The 20,470-nt window shown below is 38.4% G+C and overlaps 2 protein-coding genes across 3 annotated transcripts; one reads left to right on the top strand and one right to left on the bottom strand.

Annotated features, from left to right (window-relative positions):
* Positions 1-4,974: 4,974 nt before the first annotated feature.
* On the bottom strand, positions 4,975-20,316 carry LOC122729262 (uncharacterized protein C12orf60 homolog). 2 transcript variants are annotated; one of them, XM_043968018.1, is made up of 2 exons: positions 20,224-20,316; positions 4,975-6,812 (listed from the first exon to the last, which is right to left on the bottom strand). In XM_043968018.1, the coding sequence occupies exon 2, from the start codon at positions 6,786-6,788 to the stop codon at positions 6,054-6,056; it is 735 nt and encodes a 244-aa protein (XP_043823953.1). In that variant the 5' UTR covers positions 6,789-6,812; positions 20,224-20,316; the 3' UTR covers positions 4,975-6,053. The 2 variants fall into 2 exon arrangements, with proteins under 2 accessions (XP_043823953.1, XP_043823954.1); XM_043968019.1 differs by lacking the exon at positions 20,224-20,316 and adding an exon at positions 17,155-17,219.
* SMCO3 (single-pass membrane protein with coiled-coil domains 3) lies at positions 15,075-15,752 on the top strand. Its single transcript, XM_043968020.1, has one exon. The coding sequence runs from the start codon at positions 15,075-15,077 to the stop codon at positions 15,750-15,752; it is 678 nt and encodes a 225-aa protein (XP_043823955.1).
* Positions 20,317-20,470: the final 154 nt, after the last annotated feature.

Genomic DNA, 20,470 nt, shown 5'->3' on the forward strand with positions numbered 1-20,470 from the left:
TAAAAAGCTATTTTTTTCTTTGAGAGAAGTACTCAACTAATTTTTAATATTTATTGATGCCTCTCATTTCAACATCACATTAATTTCCAACTATATCCCTGCTATACCCAGTGAATTTCCCTTGTAACAAAAGTTAATTTTAACAAAACCAACCTGTTTATCAACTGCATAATGCCTGCATCCCCAAGATTCCATATCCATAGTTCCTTACCTCCTTTTAATGAAAAGAAGGGGGTACATTTCCTCATGTCTTCTCTGGACCCAATCATGATTTTGTTTTTGTCTACACTTATGTCACTTTATTTGGCATCATGTCTTCCCCAAGCTTCTCTTAATTCCTCATATTCACCATTTCTGATAGCATAACAATATTCCTTTCTATTTACATGCCACAATTTGCAGTGCCATTCCTAATCAAGTAGCACTCACTTTGTGCTTTGCTACCACAAAAAAAGGGCTGCAATTAATGTTTTGTCATAGATGATATTCTTTTTTTCCATTTCTACCTCCTCAAACTCTATGTACAGCAGTGGCCTTGTTGATGCAAAAGGGATGGATATTATAGTCACTTTTCTTTGCATAATTCCAAATTGCTTTCTAGAATGTCTGGACAAATTTAAAGCTCCGCCAACACTGCATCCAGTCCAATTCCTGCAATATCAATTTCCATAGTCTGTCATCTTTGCTAGTATGGATGGTATGAGGTGACATGTTTCTCTCATTATTAAGTGATTTGGGACAATCTTTCGGATGCATATTAGTTGTTTGCAAAAACTGTTTATTTTATCTACAATTAGAATATCTCTTGGTCTTAGGCAGATATATTAATTCCCAGGGATAGCTAGGTGGCACAATGGATAGAGTGCCAGGCCTAGAGTCAGACTCATCTTCCTGAGTTCAAACCTGGTCTCAGACACTTAATTAACTGTTACCCTGGGCAAGTCATTTAACCTGTTTGGTTCAGTTCATATGTAAAATGAACTAGAGAAGTAAACGGCAAACCATTCCAGTATCTTTGCCAAGAAAACCAAAAATGGGGCCACAAAAAATCGGATGTGACAGAACAAAATAATTAATTCCCCTATATATCTTGTCGTACCCAAGTATTTAGAGATAAAAAGTCATTTAGTCCAATATCCCCCTTTAAAGAATGAGGAAATTGAGGCCCAGAGAGCTGAAGTGACTTGCAACAGTTATTAAGCAACAGAAGCAAGAATTACAAGATGCTAGAAATAAGACTTCCCATTACAATGCTAAAAATATTTATTAAAGGAAGATTATATAGGAAGTCATCCGCCATGCAGTCTAGAATCACTGCTCTAACATGGCAGCTTCAATTCAGTCTAGTTGACTTCCAGGTTCAGCTTCTTTTAATTTTCTTTTTTTTTCTTTTTTTGGTGAGGCAATTGGGGTTAAGTGACTTGCCCAGGGTCACACAGCTAGTGTCAAATGTCTGAAGGTGAGATTTGAACTCAGGTCCTCCTGAATCCAAGGCCAGTGCTTTATCCATTGCACCACCCAGCTGCCCCCAGGTTCAGCTTCTTAAACCCTGAAGTATACTGTGAGCCACATTGATATAAAGTATGTGTAGCAACACATAGAATACCCACTTCCTTTGGTTACCCAATTCTCCTATAGCCACAGTGAAGGAAGAAATACCCCAAATGGTAGCATTAGTTAGTAGACAATACTTGTTGAGGTGGTCACTGGTCAGTCAGCCCCCAAAGGGATTCTAACCCTAAATGGTACGTCCTTTTGGTTATTCCATATTAAACCTGTCTAGCACATGCAGTAATCCCTAGCCCAAAAGAATGGTGCCAGGGGACAAACATAAAAGATGGTATATCACGTTATGTATAAAGAAACAATGTAATATTGGAACTGACTACATACTGAATAGATTAAAATTGATTCTATATAAAATTTTTAAATGATCCTATTTATAGTTCATTGGTTTTTATCCCATTACTGCCCAAGTCATGGTTCTTTGTCTCTGAATTTAGTGCAGAAATTCAGACAGCCTGTAATGAATTAAGTTTAGAAATCCAGCTCTCCTGCTAATCACTGTTTATTCTTGCATTAAGGAAATCTCTTATCCTTGGGGGATGTAAATGGATCCCAGTGATCTTGGTCCAGTATCTGTACACCAAACAAACTGACCTTCAAGGATATCTGGTCCAGTATCTTTAATCTTGCAAGTAGACTCAAACAATGAACATTTATTTGTCACAGGAGGGAAAGAGGGGGTTGTTGCTAGTCCTTCATTCCTAATTTCCAATCATATTGTCCCTTACACTTCAGATATGTGACCAATCATGTTGTCTTCATCCCCCCCATGATGTTGCCAACCCTATAACCAACGGTATTATTCCCTCACCAACTTGTTCTGTTCTTTGTTCTGTACTCCCCAAAACCTATAAAAAGGGAGCTGTCCTTCTGCTTGGGGTCTTTCACATAAACCAAGGTACCCACTGACCCATTCTATTGGCTGGTAGCATCTCTGTTAATAAAATGTTATCTTGCTTAAAGAAAACATGCCTCAGTCTACCTTTGTTGAATTTCACTTGTGACAATACTGAATACCTAATTACAAGATAGTGATATAGATAAATCTAAAAAAATAGAATATATATATATATATATATATATATGGATAGGATACACATTTACAGGGATTTGTGAATCACCTATTGCTTCAAGTTAAGATGAAGAACAACAAATGTGTTCACCATAGCAAGCAAAGATTCACTGATTACTTCTTTATCACAGCATTTTTCTCCCAATCAAGAGTTTCCCTTTTATCTTAGCTATATTTTTATCTTACTTATGAAAAAGCACCTTAATTTAATGTAATAGAAAATGTCTATTTTACATTGTGTAATTTTTTGTTAATAATGATCACTCTAGCCATAATTATACTACCATCTATCTTCATCCAATTTTGTTTTATGATGTGATCTTTTACTTTTAGTCAAGTATTCATTTGATACCTATTCTGTTATATAGTACAAGATGAGGAATTAATCTGGTTTTTTTCTAAAACTCCTTTGTATCTTTTGTACATAGTTCTCAAATGTTTTCTTGGGTTTATTTTTCACTGAGGTATAAAGAAGAGTATTTTTTAAATCAACAAAATTGATAAAATATTTACTACTTTGATTTTTTTAAGTGAGGAAAACCAAATTACCAAAATAAAAATGAGAAGGATAATTTCCCAACTAATGGACAAGAAGTTTAAAAGAAATTAGTATGTCCAATCATATACAAACAAAATTGAAATTTAGTCACATTAACTCAATGCAGCAGTATTTAGAAAAAAAGATTTGGATTGGTGCGAGGGGAAGAGAATCATTGTATTAAACATCCCAGATAAAAGTCTTACATCCAAAATCTATAAGAAATTGACCCAAATCTTTGAGATTAAGGACCACTACTCTAAAATGTAATTGGTTGGATAACACCCTAGTACATAAATTTTTGAGACAACATAATAATATTCAATAAGTCACAGAGCTCATCATACCTTCTGACATGGCAATTCCACTGTTGGGACCTGATCTCAAAAATATCACAAAAGGGAACAATTTGTAGGAAAATATTCATTGCTTCTTTTTTTATAATGTAAAACAACAGGAAATGACCTTTATATCCAGCAGTTGGAGAATTGCTAAATAATGATATTTGAATGTAATGATATTAGAATGTATAAGGAATGGTCCATAGTAATTTAAATCTTTAAAACAACACAACTGGCTAAAAGGGATAGTGTAGCCATCTAGTCCAATCCCCTCCTTTTATAGAAGAAGAAACTGAGAAACAGGGATTTACCTAAAGTCACACAGCTAGTTCATCAGTGGCAGGATGTGAACCCAGTTCTTTGGCTCCACAGCCAGTGTTCTTTCATCATGCTGATTGCAGTAAGGCCTAGAACACTACAGAGCTTCCTAAATGACATCCATAATCACCCTAAAAATTTTAGCCAAACTATCCACCTCCACAGAGAAAGAACCAAGTGGACGAAGAATGCCTACAGTCCAGACCGTGATATGCAATGCAGTTAGATGAACAATACATAGAGCTCATCTATTTGTATGTGGATATATACACAAGACAGACAGTGCAAATGGACTATGGCCCCAAAGTGAAGAGATGAAACAGAATGGATTGCCTTTTAGAAACTATAAAACTTTTTTTTTAAACGAACCCAAACTTCTCTGAATTAAAAGCCCATTTTGCAACACCAATATTCCAGTGTTGTTTTATATCTGAGAATAAATCTCCCAAAAACTAAAATGCAGGGTTTCTGAAAGAGTAATAAAGAGCTACATGATGAGTATTACCAGGTTAATACTATTTTGAAGTGAAATATCTTTATGGGTTTGGGTAGGGAAGAGGTTTGAATCCCCTAGGTGGCAAAACCTCTTATGGTAGGGACATTGTACCTAAATAATTCTTACTACACTGAATTATCTCTATGATTTCACTAATTGTATAAGTCAAACCAAGTGTAATCTCAATTGACTCATTTAAAACATTGCAGTCTCATCATTGCTTAGTTACTTTGTATGTATGTGTGATATGAATGTAATTTTCCCATCTACTTGAGGATGGAAAATTATTTTATGTATAAAATGCATATAGACTTTTATAAGGGCCTGTGTTAAATAGTGTAGCCATTAAAAGGAATGAGTCACTTCTTTCTCAAAAGCAATGTCATACTACCAAACTTAATATTTTCCTTGGCCTTTTCCAATCTGATGCTCACTCCTTAAATTTCTTACTTAACTTTAATATATCGAAAGGAGAACTTTACTAAAGCTTACTGCAAATGCTTCATCGTGATATGGCAGTGACCTGTTCTCTCAAAGGGTATGCCAGCTCAGGCAGGTTCTAACAAGATTTGTAGTACAATCCTAGTGTTTGAGAGCCAGCTGACCAAAGTTCAGAGACGTTCATCATCAAAAAGTTGGCCAACAAGTGATGATTATTTTTTGGCCACATAACAAGATATGTAGGATTTCTGAGCTACACAAATGAAGAGAACACCCACATTGATAAAAATACATATATTTTTAAGAAGTAACAAAATATACTGCCCACAAGTTGGGACAAGTGTTCTTAAACTCGAAAGTTTGGGGGTGAGGAAAAAGGCAAAAAAAATCATAAAATCATAGAATCTGATCATCAGAAGGGATCTCAAAGAGCTATCTAGTCCAACTTATAACTGAACATTGCTTCTACTACTACATTACCAAGTAGTCACCCAAATTTTGTCTAAAAACCTCTAGGCAAGGAGTCATTTATGACTTCATGAGGTGGTCCATTATATATTTTGAGATGAAATTCACAGACAGCTACACTGGCCCAATTCCCAAAAACCACCACTACATACTCACTTGGGCCACTTCTTTCTGGAAAAACAAATCAACAAACATTTATTGTGCACTTACTATTTGCAAGACACTTTTTAGGCACTGTAAGAACTGGCATGTGTGATCCAGTAGACAACAAAGCTAAATAGGGTTTTTTTGTTGGATTTTTTTACTGCTCTAAGCCTCATCATCTCTAAGGGTTGCTTGCTAGTATCAGCCAATATCCATTGTTCAATGATAAAACTTATACAGTCTTGGATTTGTCAGGTTTTGCAGGAAATGGATTTATAATATAAACTATCTGAAAGTTGGAATACCAAAAATTTTAGTTTTGCATTAAGAGAACCACTTAGTGCTCAGGAAAGTTGTCATATATAGTAATAATGTTGGTCTTTGGAAATTTTTATATTTTGTTAAGCAGATGCCACTCCAAAGGGGATTTATTTGAGTTTTAAACAAGCAAGAAGAGAAGTAAATGAACTGCTGTTTGACAGCTGCCTAGCTTCATACTTCTAATTAAATAACAGGTCTAGGTTTCCTGAAATCATAGCACCTCAGTGCCTCTCGTCCAATAGTAAAGGAGCTGCCTAGCTTTTTATGGTGAGAAATCACTGGATGAGAACTGCTCTTCTACTAAGTAAAACATCTCCTCTGCAGTCCCACTACTTACTAATTGTAGAGCTACTTAGTTAATTTTAATAAGTCCAAATTGGCTTCTATAGCCTTAGCGACTTGTTGTAGTTTGTCTGCAACAGGCTCCATAGTCTTGACAATTTCTTGGAGATTATCTGTAGGTGGCATCGTGGGGTTAATGGAGGCTTGGCAATCTACCAGCTTGCTCAACTTCTCTAGGAGGTCTGTAGGTGAATTTATTGTAGAAGTTATGCAGCAACTCGGTGAAGCTTGGGCAGGACCTGGTTGTTCACAGGGATCTTTCTTGCAGAGGTCAGTCAGTCGGACGTTCATGATTGAGGACTTCATCAGTTGGGAAAGAGCAGATTCCATACTCTCAAAGAAGTTGACGTTTTTCAGCATAAGAACAAGTGGCATCGGGGCACACTCAGAAATTTCTTTAGCTGACTCACATAGCTTTTTAGCATTTTTTAGACAGGGGTCTTTCTCTAATATAGAGCTCATGGTTGCTGTTAACTTGGAAAATTGAGAACATTCAGCCTTGGTTTTGTCCTTTGATTCAATATCACCCTGGACCTTCTTCAAAGAACATACTACTTCTTCAAAATAATCCTTAACAGTTCCACTTTCATTCACAATGATAGAAGGTATTTGGCTTCCCAGACAATTGGTGAGTAATTGAATAAAGGTATTTATGGAAGAATTAAGTTTTAGTAAGCAATTGTAGAAAGTGTTACCAGTCTGCATACATCTGTCGTTATCCTTGTCTGACATCAATGACATTCTTCCAAGAAACAAGTGGCAGCACTGCAAAACAAATCAGGAAACCAAAGTGAACAAAAATAAAGTATGAGAAGAAAAAACAACAATAGTCTCTAAGGCACTATAAGGTATAGCTATGTCAACTCTATATAGACTTACTGTAATTCCACATTACATCGTTAACTCCTACAAGATAAAGCTCAAATAGTCTTATATACTTCCTTTAGTTGGAAGATGTCTGGTATGATTTATGTGAGTTCTAATTCTGTCTCTTGTCAATACTTATTATTTAGCATTGAGTAAGTAAGATCACATTACCAGAGATTAGTTTATAGTTTTAGAGCTAGAAGGAGCCTTAGAGATTATTTATTCCACTTCTACAAGTAAAGGAAGTGAGGACCTGGGGTGATAAGTAACTAACCTAAGTACCAGATTTGATCTGAATTCAAATCAAGCATTTCTTCCCCTACACTACACTATGCAGCATCTATAAGAGGCTTCAGTTTCTTCATCTATAAAATGAAAGAGTTTTAGTATATATCTCCTATAATCTTGTTATTCTATTTTGGAAATTAAAATTCCACTATGAAGAGGAAATAGCCATATATAAGGAAATGGTAACAACATTAACCAACCCACTGTGTAATCACTGTAATTAGGGGTCACTTGTTAGGTGATATAAAGAAATGCTATATTAAATACTGATCCTACCCTAAAAGGCTAATAACCCTTTTGGAAGAGAAGGGGAAGGTGCTTTGGATTAGGGTCTTCATTTAAGAGCTTTCAACCCCCAAAATGGTTTCCAAATTTGTGCAAGGAAACAATGTAAGGTGATTGTACAAATTGTCACAGCAGCACAGACTCTCAAAATAGGAATGAACTTCAGAGACCATTTACTCCAACCTAAATGAGATCATCTTCCCCTACAGTATCAGTAAATGGTCCTGAAGACCTTTCCCAAAAGGAAATGCATTCAGTCTAGAGGCAGCCAATCCCACTGATCTTGGTCAATGAGAAAAAAAAAAAAGAAAACTGCCTCAACAAAAGGAAATATCAGCAGAGTAAGTGGAGAAGCCCAAGATCAGGGAGTACAGAATGAAAAGGGTTAGAGGTAATTCTTAATTCTATTTTATTAATTGCCTGCTATGGACAAGCCAGTATACTAGGGACTGAAGATACAAGACAAAAAAAAATACTCTCTTCCTTCACCTCTTCTAATCTATTCTTACCTAAGACTTTGTCATTTGGATTGTGACACCTGGATAAAATGGGGCACCGTTTTGGTAAGGCAAATGGGACCTAATAAAAAAAAAGTGCGGCTATAAGGACCATAAGATCTAAGAACTTGAAGTGTTACGGGGAACTTATTTCTTCAAAGCCAGCACCTTTCTACCTTTCTAGTTTACTTACACTAATATTATTCCTGTCCATATACTTCTGTGGTCCAGGGTCATACCAGCCTTCTTATTCTTCTCAGAACACTCCAACTCCCATATCCCTGCCTTTGCATATGCTGTCCCTCATGTCTCAATGCTATCCCCCTTCTTCACCTCTACCTCTGATATTCCAATGTTTTCTCCAAGATTCAGCTCAAGTACAATCATCCACATGAAGGTTTTTCTGCTTATGCCTTCCTTGTTCTCCAAGCTACCTTCAATTCATTTTGTATATATTCTGCAGTGCTTATATATGTAAGTGTTGTCTCTACCATTAGAATATAGGAGAAGTGAGGGCACCTAGGTGGCACAGTGGATAAAGCACTGGCCCTGGATTCAGGAGGACCTGAGTTGAAATCCAACCTCAAACACTTGACACTTACTAGCTGTGTGACCCTGGGCAAGTCACTTAACCCTCATTGCCCCACCAAAAAAAAAAAAAAAAAAAAGAATATGAGGATTGTTTTTAATCTTGTCTCTGTATCCTTCCAGTGTATAGCACATAGTAGGGGCTTAATATCTTTATTTATTGCTACTTCCCCATATAATATAATCTCTATAAAATAGATACAGAAGTATAACAAGGAAAAAAGGTGGTAAAGAAGTGAAGTATTTGCACTGGAGATACAAAGTTAACAATTAAAATGGTCTTTTGAGACCAGCCCTGAGATATGGAAGCACACTCTAGTTTTAGCCAAACACTATAAATAAAACATTCCCCAAATTTCAGTGTATCTTGCCAGTGAGCCTAATCTGTGGATTTTGTTTTTTTGTACTGTAGCTACAACACATTTTAACAACACAAAGTAAAAAAAATATAATTCAGAAAAGCAAACAAAGAAAAGCTAACTTATTTGTCTTATGATTTTTATTATACTAAAAAAACCTAGACTAATATTAATAAGAAAGAAGGTTTTTTAAACACTAAGAAATGCAGAAATAACATAACAAGGCAGGCAGCGGGACCTAGCAGACCCAACAAACAGAATAAACCTGGGTCATCACATTCCAGAAACAACCAGATGAATAAACATTCCCCATAATTCTCCTAAACATTCCCTGGGACTACAGAACTCAGACGTCCAGACAGGTAGGCAATCCTAACGCTACTGAAATCTCACTGTAATATTATCCATTATAGGGTGGAATTTGGCAAGGCATATCAATCTTGAACTTCATCCAAGGAAAATTTAATTACTTAAGTATGGGCCTTGTGGTGCTTGGTTTCTCCAGACTCCAGAGAAATTTCTGGGGTAGCAAGAATGTAAAGGTAACAATCCTAGGAGAGTAGCAGAATTAGAGTTTAAGAAGCAAATGTGTACAACTTAGAAGGTTTAAAGGATTAAGTAACTATTGTATGAATGTGCATATTAGTTAAATGATAATGTTTCTATTTGATGTATTTCCTAATCACTAGGACCACCAAATATTCCTTTGTTGGTATATTAGGTTCTCTTAATTCACCTGTATGCTGTGTATAAATGTGCTTAATCAGGTTGCATATTTTTAAATTGATTGATCGTAAACTTGAGATGGATAAGGGTATCTGTCACTTTTATATATCCCTTTGTTGTCTAATAATAATAATAGTAATAGTTCGCATTTACATAGTACTCTAAGGCTTATGAAGAATGCTTTCTTTACAACCCCATGAGATAGGTAATGTAAAAATTATCACCCCCATTTCATAAATATTTATAATAGATATTCTGTAGATGTTGGTGATGACCAAGATACAAGCTTTGTTATCTGGAACATGAAGATTCTTCAAAGCAGCATAGATTCTAAAAAATCAGTCATGAGACCATTATCAAATTGGTGATTGTTAAAGGCATTTTCCTATAGCTCCAAACTGATGTATGTGGATAATAAAACGTAATGACCTTGATTCTTTATAGTCTAAGACTAGTATAAATGCACATAAGAACCCCCTGGGCACCCTCATAAACTTGTCCCAGGGGCAGGGAAATGTGGAATTCTCCTTGCAATTTGTGACCATTATTCGACTTATTGTACAAATGCTGAAGTGACCTAGTACTTCTCCTTATACATTGTCAAAGCCAAATAAGCAAGATTTTAGCGTCCAAATGGATTTGTAATGAGTCAGAGTGCAAACCATTGAGATTCTGCCATTGGGACAGGAGTTCTCCTCACACTGTAGCTACTAACTACTAAGAGTTGTTAGCTCCTTACAAACAGTGACTGCGCCTTAATCATGTTATTCATCAGCATTTTGTAACAAAAATACCAAAAATAAATGCCTTCTGTATGTATAGCACTATGATATAAGCATGGGGGAAGAAACAGTTTAGATAAAACAGTTTCGACCCTTATAGAGGGTATATGGTACTGGAGAGAGCTAGGTGGCACAATGAAGTGTTCTGAACCTACATCCAAGAAGACCTAGATTCAAATCTGGTCTCACAATGTGGCTTTTAAAATCTAAACGTGTGGTCACCTTAAATTAGAAGCTTTAGCACCAGTCTTTGGGCATTAAGCATTTATTAAAGCATACTCAGTATTAGTAAAAGGATAACACTTGGAGTTCAGAAAGTTAAGAAAAGGCCTATCTAGCCTAGAGTTCTAGCCTGGTCTGGTTCTTCCTCAAGTCCTCCACCAGGAGCCTGCTTCAACCATAAACTGTCCCAGCAAACTGAGTGTGGAAACTTTTTATAGGTCTGGAGGAGAGGCAGTCCTTAAACACTGCTTCAAGCTGAATGGTTATTGTCATCCAAAACCACTGGTTCACTGGACTTGAGGGTGGTCTTGTGTTGATGTCATAGTCCACAGCCTCTGAGAACATTCTCTCTTGGGAGTCAGCCAGGTGTGGCTTTAATTGAATTAACTTTAAGTAGGTTAATCAACAGTCAATCACTCTCAATCAGTCTCACTTAATTCAATCAGTTCTAAATTAATCTCAGGTAGGGGCTTTGAGTATCTATCAAATTCTTTTTTTTCTCTTTTTTTCTGGGGCAATGAGAGTTAAGTGACTTGCCCAGGGTCACACAGCTAGTAAGTGTCAAGTGTCTGAGGCCGGATTTGAACTCAGGTACTCCTGAATCCAGGGCTAGTGCTTTATCCACTGCGCCACCTAGCTGCCCCTTGTTTCTTCCTTTCTTTCTTTCTTTTTATCTGCCAAATCCCATGATTTTCTCAAACATACTTTCTGGCTGTATAACCCAGGGTTAGTCATTTAATCACTGCCTGCCTCAGTTTCCTCAACTGTAGAATGGGTATAATAATACCCAGGATTGTTGTAAGGACAGAGGGATATATTTGTATAGCAATTAGCACACTGCCTGACACAGTAGGCACTTAATAAAATACAAATAGCTAGAGACAATATTACATGGTGTAACACCCCTTTGGGCCACTTTCTCAACTCCCACTCCCACTGATAGGCTGGGTCCCAGGAAAGTGGCTGCAATATATTTTCCTCATGACCCTATGGATAACCCTGAGGCTAGGGTTTCTAGTGCTGTGCATGGCTCAAAAGGTCCCATGGGTGTGTATCCCAATGTTCTCAATTAACTTTTAGTAAAGGCATTTACTATGGTAGGATATGTAATAATACCTTGTAAAAAACATTTCATACCAAAATCCTGGGGCACACTGTCTTATAAGTACAAACAGAGCCCAGGGGAGAGTGGCCTTCAACAGAGGATGATGGTAGTGAACACATGTGTAGAAAATATGTGTGACCAGGGCAGCTAGGTGGAGCAGTGGATAGAGCACCGGCCTTGGATTCAGGAGGACCCGAGTTCAAATCCAGACTCAGATGCTTGACACTTACTAGCTGTGTGACCCTGGGCAAGTCACTTAACCCCAGTTGTCTCAAAAAAAAAAAATGTGTATGACCAAAGGGTAAACCCACAACTCCTGGTTTGGGGAAGTCCTTTCTTAAGGCTATCGCTCATTTTGTTTCCTGGTTCAAGGGGCTACATACATTGAACCTGTTTCCTTCTCCTCGGGTGTATAACTCTTTGTCCTCAGGGAGGCAATGTCTCTGCTCCCAATTTGGTACAGTAACTCCTACTGGTTCAATTTCTCCAATAGCATGGCCCTGAGGTGGGGATTAGGGGAAGTATTTATCATACTGTCTAGGCTCTGTTCTCAGTGTCTGCTCTTTACTGTCCTCTGGTACAGGTGCAAAACTCTAATTCTTCAAGACACTCCTGAGACTAGAAAATTCTAAAATTTTTCTGCTTTGCTGCTCAACTAACTGCTGAAATTTCCTCTGGGGGCTGTTTAACACCCCCAAGTAGTATTCACCTTGTTTGTTAGCCAATCACATTAAACCAATCAAATGGACCCGCCCCCCTTATGAAGGACCACAGAGTTCACACATTTAAAATTCCACCACTACCTTTAGATTGCCTTAACTGAATACCTTTATCAGAAGATAAAGATTTTCTATTTCAAAACTAGTAAAAGTTTACACTTTTCCTCATTCAAAAAACTTCATAACGCATGAAAAAATCGAGGTGGGGATAGATAGGAGTTTAATGGGGAAATCTAAGCTACTTTTATCTGTACTTTCCTGTGAGGAAAACCTATTTCTGCAATACTTCCTTTGTCCAATCGTCATTCTTTTTTTTTTTTTTTATTTTTTTTTTAGTGAGGCAATTGGGGTTAAGTGACTTGCCCAGGGTCACACAGCTAGTAAGTGTGTTAAGTGTCTGAGGCCGGATTTGAACTCAGGTACTCCTGAATCCAGGACCGGTGCTCTATCCACTACGCCACCTAGCTGCCCCCAATCGTCATTCTAAAATGCAACATTGAATCAATGTCATATTTTCAAGCATCCCCTGAACATTGAGGACAATGACTACAGTTTTGATGGATTCTCTGAAATTCATTTTTTGTACAAAATATCTATTATTCAGACAGCCATCCAAGTCCCAAACAGATCACTCCTTTCTTTTCTTTCAGTTTCAAAGACATAAGATTAAACCAATTTGGGTAGCAAAGTCCTCAGAATTTTCAGCCAAGTAAACATTCCCTTTCTCTAGGTGTTCAGTGAATAAGTACAGCCAAGTGTGTGAAAACTCATCCCTTCCTTATTACACTGTTAATTGGACTAATGTTGTTTTAACTTTATCCATGACATAGTATTATCATTCCTTCCTTAATTGATGGATAAAATTTTTTTTAACTGCCCAAACCCTTTGCTGCCACCCCTACTCACCAGGACCCATAGCTATTCCTTTAAGAAGTTTCTAAAATGAGGTGGGGTACGGGAGGATGGTAACAGTATGGCCCATAATGTCCAAGCCTGTACAGCTCCCTCTCCCCTCAAACCCCCAGGGATTTGTCCTGGCCCCTCTCCTAACCCCTGATTTTCTGCTGTCTCAATCTCTTCCTTCCAGCAAGAAAAAAGTTCTAGGGTAGGGTAAGGGTTTACCCAGCGATATCCCCAGCCTTATTTCTCTATTCTTACCCTCCTGGCCTATAGATATGTCATCTGATCAATAGCAGTGGAGGAGAGCAGGAAGAAAGAAAAGCCCCAGGAAGTCAGAGAAGGTACCCAGTCTTTTGGGATAGGGTTGATAGAGAGAAAACACATGTAAGGAAGCTACCCTACTGTTCCAATCTCACCACATTTACAGGTAAAGTGTTCAATTATAAATTAAAATGGTCAGAAGCTCAGGGGCCCCAGGATGCTCCCTGTGTCAAACACCAAACACCAAGAAAAGCACATGGCAGGACCTCCAGCCAGGCTTCTCAGACTGATATTAACTTTTTATATATCTATACATCATCATCATCATAATTTGGAAGACACCAAATTATTATTATTCAGAAGTGGAAAATCTCCGACTTGGTTTCAAAAAAATCAACTTCACAAGTTCAAGATAGGGGAGGTATGGCCAATGTTTAGTAAGAAAAAAAAATCTAGACTGCAAACTCAAAATGAATCAATACTGCAACATAGAAGTCAAGTAAGCTAATGAGATTTTTGGCTACATCAAAAGAGGCTTAATGTTCATGACAAAGCTGGTAATAATCTCTCTGTACTGTATCTACCTTGGTCAGACCACATGTTAAGTGTTCAGTTCTGGCTGCTTGAATGAACAAACACAAGAGGCCTAGAGATCAGTTGAACATCTCTTTAATCTCCTTTGTATTTCTTCTCCTGAATTTGATGTTTTTGAAATTATTTTTCCTCCTTAGTAGTCCCCTGCCCTCAGCAAGGGTTAATGCATGAATTTTATATAATATGCTGTAACGATTGGAGTGACACCACCTGCTGGAGAGTTACTGTAGGAAAGCTCCATCATGAGGAGAAGGCATCTGAGGGCAAGCCATGTGGCTTTTCCTTGGCATCAGGGAGTGATGTTTGCTCGTGGGTACTGTCTATCAAAGCTACCAGTCAATTAGCTTGGAGCTGTGTGTGTGTGTGTGTGAGCATGTGGATGCGATGTTCCTGGTTCTACAGGAGGTTTGTGGAAGGAAGAAGGGGTGAGGCTGGCTCTCTCTCGCTCTCTTTTGTCAGGACTCTCATGGAGAGTGGAGCAGAAATGCGGGTTTCCTGAGATAGCTGAATCTAGGCCTCTTTCTCTCTTCACCAAATTCTTATTCTCCTTAATAAATGCTTAAAAGTCTAACTCTTGCTAAAGCTTATAATTTATTGGCGACCACTCAGATATTTTAGACAGACTAGCTAGAATTTTAGCCCCTTACAATGCTAACTTGTTATACATCCCACTTACTTTTCCATATATGTCCCTGTGCCAATCTTTCAAAGCAGAATGTTGCTTTGCTATGCATGACATGAAATACTTCCTAGTTCAGTACACTGAAATATCAATACTTTCCTAAGGCTGTTAGAAAACATTAAACTTTTCTTTTTCAGAGATCTGTTTGAAAGATGGCTCAGAGTGATTTTTTCTACCCAGAGAACTCAAAGAGGAGACAGGAACTAAACAATCTACACCAGCAACTGCTTGATTGCTTATCAGACAGCTTTGATGTCACCAATGAACTGAGTGGGGTTCTGAATACACACTTGGCCTGCAGGCTGGAATCCATAGAAATGAAAAGAAATGGCACCATAAAGGAAAACTGTGACATCATCGTAAAAGCCATGAAGAAGATCCAAGAAGAAGTACAAAGGGTTGATGATGGGCTAAAAGAAAAATTGGAACCAACATTGTATAGAAAACTTCAGGACGTCAGAGAAAGGGAAACAGAAAAAATTGCAATTGTGCAGAGGGTTATTTCAGTCATCCTGGGAGAAGCCACTTCCACTGCCAGTACAGTAGCTGTAAAACTCATCTGCTCAAATGTTACAACTGTCGTCATTAACAAATTGGTCACCGTATTAGCCCAAATAGGTGCATCTCTGCTTGGTGGGATTGGGGTTGCTGTTCTCAGACTTGGACTAGATATGATCCTCCATGCCATACTGGGGGCAGTAGAGAGAAACCAGCTTCAAGCAGCAATTAAAAGTTATGAGGAACACCTGGTAGAATTTAAATCTGCCTCAGAAAAATACCATCGTGCCATAAAGGAGGTCACCAAGACTCTGAAATGCAGGTTGAGATGAGCAGTCTGTATTTGACTTGAAACTGCAGTTTCTATTATTTCCATTTCAACCTCAGTTCTTAGATTGGGTTGATTTCCCACATAGTTTCCACTTCAAGCTGTAGCAGTTAGCAGTGGCTATAGCGGCTGTAGATGGGAAAAGGGAATGCAATCCTGAGGTGCTAGGACAAAATGCCCAACTCCAAAACATGCTTCTAAAACTATATTTACTAGTTCAACACTCCCTTCATGAGCTCAGGCTGCTCTTACGGAAAGGGGATCTCAAATCTGAAATACAGAGTATACCTCAGAGTTCCCTAAACCACTCTTCCAAACTGTCCAATTAGATCAGTCTTTTATAAAACGCTAGGCATAGGAATGCCCTCTCTTTTGTCTCTTCCACCCATTCATTTGGCTAAATACACTAAAGAAATATGCCAGTGGTTTCAGGGATCATTTAGATATATAATACTACATTTCACTAAGTCCTGGGCCATATATGCAAAATATAAATAATCAGCTTAAGTACTATACTCTGAAAGTTGGAAGTGAATGAAAAGGTTTGAATGCTAGCTAGGAATGGAGGTGAAATTAAGTAGTGGTGTTCAGCAAATTCTACTATTTACAGAATTCTCTGTATCGTTCCAATTTTAGTATATGTGCTGCCAAAGCGAGCACCAGAATTCTCAATAAAAATGTCACAGATACTATAGTCTGGGTAGAATAGTGAACTATAGTTAGGGATAACCAAGTTCTATTTTCAATTCTGGGGAATCTTCATTTCTTTGCTGTGTCATGATGAAAAGACTGCCACAAGCTCCCTGGAGCAAAAAGAATATATACACAGGTAATACTTTGAGATTCATAGAATACATAATATCAGTATAACCTGAATGATATAAGAGGAATCATCCCTTGCTTGAAAAGTATATCATTTAAATGAAACCCTAACTGTATTAGTATATAAGATCATAGAAAAGTTTTTTTTTTTAATCATTATAGTTGTGGTGCCTGAAAAAGAATAAGCCATTGTCATTGATGTGAATGGCCCTTGGGAGCCACTTTTCCAGTTTCCTGGGAACAGGACAATGTAGATGGAGTGATGGAGGCATATGGTTAAAAATCCAGTTTCCCTGCATATCTCAATCATTTCCTACTAAGCCTGCTACAAGTACCTAACAAAACTGTCTTTATTTCAATTTCTTACACTTAAAAAGTAGATTTGCCATTGATGTGAGAATGTAAATTTGAGTGCTTGGTTCACATGAAGACAAAACATCACAAAATAAAATGTTCAGGGGGGAAAAAAACCTCTAACTTAAAAATTCATTCCTTCATCATTTTCTCTCTATATGTTTCTGTTATTGACTAAATCCAATTTTGTCTCCAAAAATTAAAAAAAAAAGCCTAGTAAAGTTACTTACCTGGATTTAGAAGCTTTAATTCACATTAACTGGTTATTACTCTTCTAGGGTACTCAAAACTCAGGCTAAAACCAAATCAAATAGAAAAATTCACAAAGACAAAGGTAATTATTATGTAATAATCTGTATATCTAAAAATCCAGTTCAACATTAATAGTTTCTCACCAGTACTTAGAAATGTTTATTCATAATTGAGAAGATGGCTTGGTTCATAATTGAACTGATTACCTATAAACTGGAAATGCACTTAAGTATGCTGGAAGTGTCCAGAATTTACAGTTTATGATTATATATTCTAACTATCCTTACCTGTATCTTTTCATAGTTATTTGGGGAAGGAAAGAGAAAAAGAGAAATTTTAGAGAGAGTGAAAAGAGAGAAAGGGAAGGGAAGAAGCCAGAGTGCTTCAAGTGAAGTAGAGAGACTACATAGAAAAATGAATATCTCTGAATAGCAGAGATGAAACAGTGACCTCATAGAGGCCTTGAAGTACCCAACTAAGCAACAGACTAAGAAAGTCACCACTTTACATTTGTTTTGTACTTTATGCTATTCCCAAGTATTTCAGCATTTTCTCTTAATCAATCTTCAAAGCAACCCCATGCCAATAAAACATTGATTGGAAAACATTGGAAAATTGATCCTGGCCTACACATTTAACTCCCAAATCTACATATTCAGCCCTTATCTCTGTCCTTAAATTCCAGTCCTAGCATCTCAAACTGATGGCGACACTTCTGCTTATATGTCCCATAGGCATCTCAACCCCATTGTATCCAAAACTGAAGTTATTCTCTTTCTCCTTACAATTCCCCTCCTTTCCCCCACCAATTCTAATCTCCCTGTTTCTGTCAAGGGCACCATAACTCTTTCATTCTCTCAGGTTCAAAGCTGGGAGTCATCTTTGACTTTTACCATTACTCACATATGCAATCAGTTGCCAAGTTTTGTCAATAATATACATGCTCAACTTCTCTTCAATTTCTTCTCTCTATTCACACTATAATAGCAATGGTCCAGGTCCTCAACACCTCTCACCTGGACTTTTAATAAAAATTGCTTCCTAATTGTTTTCTCCCTACTCCCAAATCTGTCCTCCAGAGGTGCCAAATTGTTATTCCTAAAGCATATGACCTGTCAGTTTCATGCCCATGAAGTCAGCTAAATTGGAGTAGTGGATAATGGAATCAGGAAGAGTTGAATTCAATTACTGTCTCAGAGGTTTTCTAGTGTGTTACCCTGCACAAGATCTCTTTGTCGCAGTTTACTCATCTGTAAAATGAGGACAGAAATCAGCACCTAGTTTCAGAGTTGTGAAGATTATATGAGAAAAACATGTATAAAATACTTGAAAAATCATAATCACTATATAAATGCTAGCTTTTCAGGTGTTATTAAGAAGAGTTGATAGCTCCCCATTACTTTGGGTCAAAATACAAAATACAAACTCTTCTTTTGGAACTGAAAGCCCTTCATGATCTGCCTCCAGTCTATCTTTCCAGGCTTTCCAGGATTACAAATTATATCCCATCCTCCTCCATACATTCTATCTTCTAAACAAACTTGTTTCCAATGTTATTCCCCGTACACATTCAACTTCTGGTCTGTGCATTTTCACCAGCTATGCTCTCCACCTAGAATCCAATTCCTTCTCTTCACCTTTGCCTCTTAAAACCCCCTGGCTGAAGTGCAACCTCCTTTGTACAAGAGGCCTGTATTGATTTTTCTCTTCCCCCTTAGTGTTACCCTCTCCCATTCACTTTGTATTTATTTTGCATTTATCTTGTAATTACTTCTTTGTGAACATTTTGCACTACAGTATATTAGATCTGGTGCTTAAAAATAGGGTGTCGTGTGTGTGTGTGTGTGTGTGTGTGTGTGTGTGTGTGTGTGTGTATTCGTGTCTCTGATGCCCAGCATACTAACACAAAGTAGGCTTGACAAATTTTGCAATTGAAGCAAAGTGGTCCTGTGACTTGGCCAAAACCACAAAAGCTAGTTAGAAACTGCAATGGAATTAATCTGGCTCTTGCCTTAGTTGGTCAGATACATATAGTGCCTTGTACAGTAACAGAACATACATATATGAGATGGGAATGCAGTCCTCCACTAAAATCTAACACTACAACTGCCCTCTCAGACTCCATCAGCACAGCCACAGAGGGAAAGCCAGAAGGCCTTCTTTTTGACTAAGCTGAAAGGGTTTCTACCGTTGTGTCCGTGTTTTATTCAAAGCTCTTCACAATCCGGCCCACTCCTTTTCAAACCCATCTTCTCTATCTCACTTCGCATGACCTCCCACCCCTTTTCTACAATCCATTAACACTGGGCTCAGTTCCTCAAAAGAGACACCATCTCCCAACTCCAGATATTTTAATGCATTAGATGCCCCCACCCACCCCTAAGTGCTGGATTCTCTCCTTCCTCATCTCCACCTCCAGGCTTCCCTTGTTTCTTTCAAATTCCAATTCAAACCCTCCCTTCTACAGGAAACTTTTCCCAGTTCTCCTAAATCTTAGTGCCTTCCCTCTGTCAGCTCCCATTTCTCCTACGTAGAGCCTATTTTGTACTTATTTTTTGCGTGTCGTCTCTCCCGTAGGCAGAGAGGAGGAACTGTTTTTCTGTAGCAGTGCCTGGCACATAGTAGAAGCTTACTGAATTCTTACTGATTTCTTACTGATTGGCTGTGTACCCTTGGGCCTCTTTCTTCATTTGTAAAATCTAGATATTCGCCTATTAGGCCTAGAAGGCCCTTTTGGCTCGATCCTAAGAAGGTGGCCTAGAGGCAGGACCCCTTCCCACAAAATTCCGGCTCCTTTAAGTATTCCCCTATGTAGGGGTGGGTGGGGGAAGGATGGGGCACCCAGAGGCTAGAGAAAAACGACGGCGACTCATTTAGAAACCCAGTGAGGGTGAAGATGAGGAGGGTAGAGAGCTGGGAATAGCGAAAGAAGCCCCTAAAGCTCGGGCCGTCGGGGAGAGCAACCCAAGACAAGCGGGTTACTCGACCGGCCCGCTGCGGCGCTCGAGGGTGGGACAAAGCCTCCCCCCAGCCAATCAGATTCCTGCCTCGCTTCTGTGCCTCTTCTTCCGTCCGTCTGCGCCTTCGACAATAGTTTCGGGAGGCTGAGTTTGCAGTCGAGAGCTTGGTGGCGGGGAGGGGGAGAGGGGGGCGGGGAGGAGGGGACGGGGATGGGGAGGGAACAGGGAGCGGTGGGGAGAGGGGCGGGGAGAGGGGTGGGGAAAGGGGCGGGGAGAGGGCGGGGAAGGGTGGGTCTAAGAGCAACGTAGCGACGTCAGGCACCAAGCCCACCTC

The sequence above is a fragment of the Dromiciops gliroides genome, chromosome 5 (genome assembly GCF_019393635.1).
Source record: "Dromiciops gliroides isolate mDroGli1 chromosome 5, mDroGli1.pri, whole genome shotgun sequence".
NCBI classification, from domain to species: domain Eukaryota; kingdom Metazoa; phylum Chordata; class Mammalia; order Microbiotheria; family Microbiotheriidae; genus Dromiciops; species Dromiciops gliroides.

Coding starts and splice junctions, on each gene's coding strand:
- LOC122729262 (XM_043968018.1), bottom strand. CDS start 6,788: ATGTCATTGATGTCAGACAAGGATAACGACAGATGTATGCAGACTGGT.
- SMCO3 (XM_043968020.1), top strand. CDS start 15,075: ATGGCTCAGAGTGATTTTTTCTACCCAGAGAACTCAAAGAGGAGACAG.